This window comes from Hibiscus syriacus, unplaced genomic scaffold (assembly GCF_006381635.1).
Source record: "Hibiscus syriacus cultivar Baekdansim isolate YM2019G1 unplaced genomic scaffold, ASM638163v2 tig00111719_pilon, whole genome shotgun sequence".
Lineage (NCBI taxonomy): Eukaryota > Viridiplantae > Streptophyta > Magnoliopsida > Malvales > Malvaceae > Hibiscus > Hibiscus syriacus.
The window spans coordinates 60433-67354 of record NW_024063162.1 but is presented as its reverse complement, the minus strand read 5'-3'; the positions used below and the strand labels follow the sequence as shown (position 1 = coordinate 67354).

General features: G+C 39.1%; 2 protein-coding genes across 2 annotated transcripts; both read right to left on the bottom strand.

The window, feature by feature from the left end:
* Positions 1-2214: 2214 nt before the first annotated feature.
* On the bottom strand, positions 2215-3096 carry LOC120168311 (uncharacterized mitochondrial protein AtMg00310-like). Its single transcript, XM_039177092.1, has 2 exons — positions 2536-3096; positions 2215-2493 (listed from the first exon to the last, which is right to left on the bottom strand). The coding sequence occupies exons 1-2, from the start codon at positions 3094-3096 to the stop codon at positions 2215-2217; spliced, it is 840 nt and encodes a 279-aa protein (XP_039033023.1).
* Positions 3097-3413: 317 nt separating this feature from the next.
* On the bottom strand, positions 3414-4736 carry LOC120168310. The gene is made up of 2 exons (XM_039177090.1): positions 3973-4736; positions 3414-3801 (listed from the first exon to the last, which is right to left on the bottom strand). Exons 1-2 carry the CDS (start codon positions 4734-4736, stop codon positions 3414-3416), a joined length of 1152 nt encoding a protein of 383 aa, XP_039033021.1.
* Between the last annotated feature and the right edge of the window lie 2186 nt (positions 4737-6922).

The following is a 6922-nucleotide window of genomic DNA, read 5'->3' as shown; positions in this document are numbered from 1 at the left end:
ATGATGATGATGATGATAATAATAATAATAATAATAACTAAAATCCATACAAAAACATGTGTTTACAACTGCCCTTTTTTGCTCATTCTTGTGTTAACAAGAATATGACAAAGACGAAAAGATAACGAGTTTTTTTTCGGCTCCATATTTTATTTTGAAACTTGAGGTTTGTCTCAAGTGAGACTAAAAAATGATCTTTATCTCAAGAGAGAGATTTTCAAAGTTCTATTTCAAGGGAAACAATTTTAAAAGGATTGAAATTTGCAATGTCAAAAGTTGCATTTTCAAGGGAAAGAAGTTATTAAGCAAGACATAGTTTGTTCAAGAGAAACGATGTCGATGCTTTAGGTTTAAAAGGAGTTTGTCTCGAGCGAGATAAAATTAATTTCAAAGAAATTATCTCATGTGAGATTTTTGCTTTTGAGAGAAAATTACCTCGAGTGAGGTAAAATTGTTTAAGTTTATGTTTCAAGGGAACTATGCTAACTAGGATGAAATTTTTGCTTCAAGAGAAGCAATCTCCAATGATACAATCGATGTTTATCGAAGGTGTTGTTCCATCATGATGAGGACAACTAGCCATTTGAATGACTATGCATCTGAAGACAACCTTGTTCCTTAATGTTGAGGAAATATAATTGCCTATAGACAATTATATTTTGGATACGACACGGTTCTTACGTGATTAGGAGAATCTTGTCATTTTTTATGACATTGCTCCTTCATATTAAGGAGGTCTAGTTAGTGGATGACATTTTCCTACTTGATAAGTATGTCTAGTCGTATTTGAAAGATTACGTCTGACGACAACATTGTTCCTTCTTGTTGAGGAAATCTGATTGCTTAGAGACAATTTGATGTTGGAAACGACACGACTCCTACGTGATGAGGAGAATCTGGTCATTTCTGATGACATTGCTCCTTCATGTTGAGGAGGTCTAGTAAGTGGACGACATTTTTCCTACATGATGAGGACGTCTAGTCGTATCTGAAGACAACACTGTTCCTTCTTGTTGAGGAAATTTGATTGCCTGGAGATAAACGACACTGCTCATCCATGATGAAGAGAATTTGGTTGCCTTATGATAAATTTCCCCTATCGTCTACTTTGATGGGCTTAGTCCTTGTACTATTTGACGCTTAGCTACAGTGACCAATTTCCTTACTGTTGCCTTTAACTTATCTTTTCTGACTTCATTAGAGAACCATATCTTTATGAAGGTCGAATCTTCTTGCAATGATCATATATAGGTTATCCCTTGAAATTCTTGACTTGTGTCAACTTGTTCTTCTTACCCCCAACAAATTTTGCCTTAAAATTTTGGCTTTTCTTGCCTTAGTTCTTAGAATAAGCTTCAATTTCTAAGAGACATTTATCAATTGCCAAAATATATTCTAGAGAGGTTGTCTAGTTTGAAGATAATTTTCTTCCTTTTTTTCTTTTGTTTTTCAAAAGGTGGAAAAGATTTGATGATGAAATTTTGAAAATGTTTTATGAAAGAATTTTAAAAAATGAAAAAAAAATTGAAAAATTTTTTATGAAAGAATTTTGAAAAATGTTTGAAGTTTTGAAAAAATTGTGCCCTTACTTTATGTTCACAATTGAGGCAAATTACAAAACAAGAGTTCATTAGATATCAAAGAATTAACTACTTTTTTAATTTTTTAAAGTTATGAATCTTTGACAAGTGTTAAGAGTTTACGGGTTGATTTTAGGTTGGCTTCTTAAATTCTATGTTTTTTGTCATTGAGTTGCCTTCTTTGTCTCTGTCCATGTAGACATTGTAACACATTCTCTCTTTTTTTCGCAGTTTGGTGTTTTAGTTGGATGCGGACAAAATGATGCAACTAGCATCTCATCTGTGAGACCTTTTAGTATTTCTATTTCCGTTCTCTGAAATTTTTCATTTGTTGAAGTGAGGCTTACACCATCGCGAGGGTCGGAGATGGGGGATCAAGATAGGTTGACCAACATGAACCTTTGTATATGCTCTCTGGATAGCACAAGTCTCTGCTATAAGATGCCAACCCGAGGTCAACCGATCCTCATGAAGAACCAGGTTCCTACACTGCCACAAGGAATAAGCAATCCCCAAGAGATCGATAAGTTTTGGTAAAGTTAAAGCCTGCATTAAAAAAAACCACCACTCAAAAGGAGAAGTGTGGCCTGTATCGATGCTTGTGGCTGAAAATCCCGCTATAGATAGAATGGCACTAGAGTCGGTACTCGGGCCATTCTCGAATGGCATGGAGGGCAGTTTCAATGTGAACCCCACGAATCGGACAGTGGCCATCACTCAAACCTACTGTTAAAAGGCGGGCGCCCACTGGTAAAGCATCGTTTGCGAAACGCCAATCAAAAACACGCACTTTAGGCAAAATGGGTAACCGAGAAAGAAACAACCATAAAGGTGAAGGAGCAGCAATCCCCGGGCATTGTAAGATGGCTGTAGCTTCAGAGATGGGAAACAATTGTCTAACCAATCTTTCATTCTATGACGCAACTCCCAGAATGATGAATTCATCACAACGAACCAGAGCATCAACATTATCGATATGTTTCGTAGAAAACTGAATAGGAGAAGATCCTCCCCATGAATCCTGGAACATAGAGATCCCACTCTCAATACCAGGCTTCCAGAAATAACCAGGTTGAAGTGATGCTTTCGCAACATATAAGCTGAGCCATGCATAAGATGGACGATTGCTGGGCTGAGCTGTCCACACAGAACTGCCAGGGTAATATTTACCTGCAAGAACACGGCTAACCAAACTGTTCGGAGTCCTCATTAATCGCCAAAGTTGTTTGCCAAGGAGATCCAGATTAAAAGCATGTAGCTCTCGGAATCCTAAATCACCCATTCGTTTAGGTTGACATATCGATGACCAAACTAGAAGAGGCCACCTATGCGCATCAGATCGACCAGACCACCAATAGTCACGCATTACTTGTGTTAAATCAGTTATAACGCCACTTGGGAGGAGAAAACATCCCATAGCATATGTTGGAATTGCTTGGCCGACTAATTTAATGTAGACCTCTCTTCCCCCATATGAAACTATGTTTTGTTGCCATCCCGATACTCGCTTCAGCATTTTATCGTGGAGGAACGAAAACGTCTGTTGTTTATTTCGCCCAATGAGTAATGGGAGACCCAAATAGCAACCTAGATCATGCACTTCTTCGACATCCAAATTTTGACAGGTAGCAATGCGAAAGGCAACAGGATGGTAACACTGAAGTGAACACTAGATTTATGAAAATTAAGTTGTTCGCCAGAAGCAGCAGAGTAACTTTCAAGATCCTCACGAATAGCAAGCACCTCATCAATCGAATTACGGAGGAAAAGAAGACAAGTCATCTGCGAAAATTCGGTGGTAATTTGATGGCTTTGACTACTGATTTTAATACCTTATATTTGTCCCAATTGTCGCTTTTGGTGCAATAGCGACGACAAGCCTTGAGCACAAATAACAAAGAAGAACGCTGAAAGTGGATCTTCTTGGCACAATCCCCTCGCAGGTCTGAAAGACTCAGTTAAGGAACTATTAACTCGGATGCTATAAGAGACAGTGGTGATACAAGACATGACAAAAGCAATCCAAGTCGTATGGAAACTGAGGTGTTCAAGCATAGCTCGAAGGAAAAGCCATTCAACACGATCATAGGCCTTTTCTATATCAATTTTCAAGGTTGCCCCACGAGAATAGTTCCCGGTGTCAGACATCAAAAGATGAAAAACTTCATGGGCAATCAACATGTTATCGGATCCATGTCGTCCTAGTACAAATGCTACTTGGCTTTCATCAATACAAGATGAAAAAGAGGCTTCATTCGGTTAACTATGCACTTGGACACTATCTTATAAATAACTCGGCACAAGGAAATTGGTCAGAATTGTGAAAAACGGACTGAGTCAGCCACCTTTGTTATTAAAACAAGAACTGTTTGTTTAGCTAATTCCATTAAACCTGGCCAGATAATAAACCCACACACAAAGCAATGACGTCCTCACAACAATCGGCCAGAAAGAGCGATAGAAACTAGATGGAAGATCATCCCTCCCTGGGGCTTTTGATGGGTGGATCTGACTGAAAGATGTATAAACCTCATCAGCAGAAAAGGGTTGCACCAATGAATCATTCATCGTAGTCCTGATCACCGATTGCACTGAATTGATGATTTTCGTCATCCAAAGTGTACTTTTAGAGGAAAACAATTCATAAAAATAATTGACCACCTCTGTGTGAATCTCATCAATGGAATCCACCCATTCCCCAACACTGGTAAAAATGCCTCGCACATAATTCTTACGGTGACGATCGGAAGCTCGTGCATGAAAATATGGTGTATTACGATCACAATGCTGCAACCAATTGTTGTGCGACCGTTGATACCAATAGGCCTCCTCAATCGAAGAGCAGTGATGTAGTTCCTCTTTCAATCGAGCCAACGCCAGCGTCTCCAGATCAGATAGTGGACGGGAAAGGAGATGATCAAGCCGTAACCGGGCAGAGGCAATCTTAGCTTTATTTACATCACGACGTTCAAATTGCCAATCCTTTAAAGAATCTCCCACATACTGGATTTTCTCAAGTGTAGTCCCTGAAGAGCCCACCCAAGCATGATGAACACATGAGTGACAGCCCTCATCAACATTCCAACAAATATCAAAACGAAAGTAACCATTTATACCCCGATATTGAGGACGCCGTTCAGTTGTCTCACAGTCCATGGTAATAAAATAGTGGTCTGAAGTGGAAATGAATTCACTTGAAGCCCGACAGGTGGAATGGGCACTAAGCTAGGCAGATGAAGCAACAAAGTGGTCAAGTCGCTCAAACAATTGCCTCGTCTGCACTCGACCCTTATGCCAAGTGAACCAACCTTTACTGGGTCTCACATCCAACAAACCATTGAAATCAAGTGTCATCCGGAATGCCTCCATATCTCCTCGTAACTACATACGGCCACCTGTTTTCTCTAAGTCTAGGAGAACTTCATTAAAGTCGCCACCGAGTAACCATGAAAGAGAAGATGAGCTTGGAAGGCGATCAAGAAGGTTCCAGGTCTCGTAATGTCGTTCACGATCACTCTTCCCATATAACCTAGTGAAACGAAACTGATCATTACCACACACAACAACCACATCAACATGAAAAATCAAATAGGATAACAGTTTCATAGAAACAGTCGAATCCCAAAATACCAACAAACCAGAACATGTAGAACTACTATCAACAGATAAACAACCATTCATTCCCAAACAATGCTTTAAATAATCCCATCCATTGTGTCGTATCCGACTATCACATAAGGATAAGAGGGCGGGTCCTTTTCGAGCTACTAAAAGCTCAAATGATCGGACTGTTTAGGGGCTCCCAAGCCCCTGACAGTTCCAGCATATGATATTCATAATCCTTGGCGGGACTGGTCTCTTGCCGCTACCGAATCATCAGTTGTAGAGAATTCCCCAGAACTAGGATGGCGAGAGAATGCTTTCTTAAAGGTGGAAATCAGTTTGCTGTCAGGAGGTCCTAGAGCAGGCCGTTTGACAATCCGGTAGGTGGATGAAGAAGCCTCAACAGTGGTAGGAGGAATGGCCAAGACATCAGGCACAACAGGTGGTGATGGAAGTAAAAATAGAAGTCCGGGCCTTTCACGAACTATAGAACCTGAGGCCATGGGTAGAGATACCCTCATCCAATCCTCATATTCCATTCTAGAATTGTCTGAAGGAGTAGGGAGATTGCATGAAGAATGCAGATGTCCCACACTACCACAGAAAAAATAGAAAGTTGGAAGGCATTCATATTTCAGAATACACAGTCTGGGCTTACCATTTTCTCGGGTTCCAAGTGAAACACATCAAAGGTTTACGTATATCAATTCTTACACGTATACGAAGATAGGAGCCCATAAGACCAACCCTAGTATAGAGATCCACAGCCACCGCATCGCCAAGACGGTTGGCAATCAGAGCATCCACCTGTACATTCATCCAACCCATCGGTAAATCATAGACACGGACCCAAATAGCCATAAAATGGAAGCTATACTCGCCAAGGCCACGAGAAAGTGTCTGTTGCAGAAGACGGCTATTGGATAGAGTAAAATCGCAACTGATAATTTGATAAAATAAAAATGAAGATAAAAGATACACAAAATTTACGTAGAAAACCCCTAAATTTTAGGGTAAAAACTACGGGCAACGGTAGAAGAATTTCACTATAAGAAAATAGGAATTACAACCTCTCTCGATCTACCAAGGAGAAAACAAAGATAATTCTCTCTAGATAAAAAAGAGAAAACAACTCTCAAGAAACTTTCTAAAATCTCTCTAGTATTGGAAGAAAGCTAGAATGCTTTGGGATGATTTTGAAGCTATATGAGCTAGGGTATTTATAGTTATAAATACCATAAATTACAATGACTAAAATTAATTATCCCATTACCCAATTTCAACAAAAATTAGGTGCCTAATTTTTGACTTTGACAAAGCACAATTTGGTGCTTAATTTGGTGCCTAAATTATTTGACTTTTAACAATCTCCCACTTGAAGATTTAATTGGAATAAGCATATCTTCACACCATTCTTTCTACCTTGTACCTTCATGTTGCTTACGTTTCTGACAGGCCACAAGAGGATCGACACCAGGTAAATTTATCAGCGGTGATTGCCTTCGTCATGAAATCTGCTATGTTGTCTTTGGTATGTGAAAACACTAGTTTTTTACATTTGGTTTTTATTATATTTATTATTTTTATTTTTATTACTATTATTATTATTTTTATTATTAATATTATTTTTATTATTAATATTATTATTTTATTACAGATACAACCCAAGTCCCAACTCTGGCCCGATTACAACCAGGCCCGATCAGAAATGGCCCAAGCTAAACCCTAAAACTAGATTA

What these genes read in the sequence shown, in the direction of transcription:
- LOC120168311 (XM_039177092.1), bottom strand. Translation starts at nt 3,096, where the DNA reads ATGCTGAAGCGAGTATCGGGATGGCAACAAAACATAGTTTCATATGGG. An exon ending in TCGATAATGTTGATGCTCTG is followed by an intron (nt 2,494 to 2,535) that starts GTTCGTTGTGAT and finishes GTTGCGTCATAG; the next exon opens with AATGAAAGATTGGTTAGACA.
- LOC120168310 (XM_039177090.1), bottom strand. Translation starts at nt 4,736, where the DNA reads ATGGACTGTGAGACAACTGAACGGCGTCCTCAATATCGGGGTATAAAT. An exon ending in TGGGTTTATTATCTGGCCAG is followed by an intron (nt 3,802 to 3,972) that starts GTTTAATGGAAT and finishes TATTGATGAAAG; the next exon opens with CCAAGTAGCATTTGTACTAG.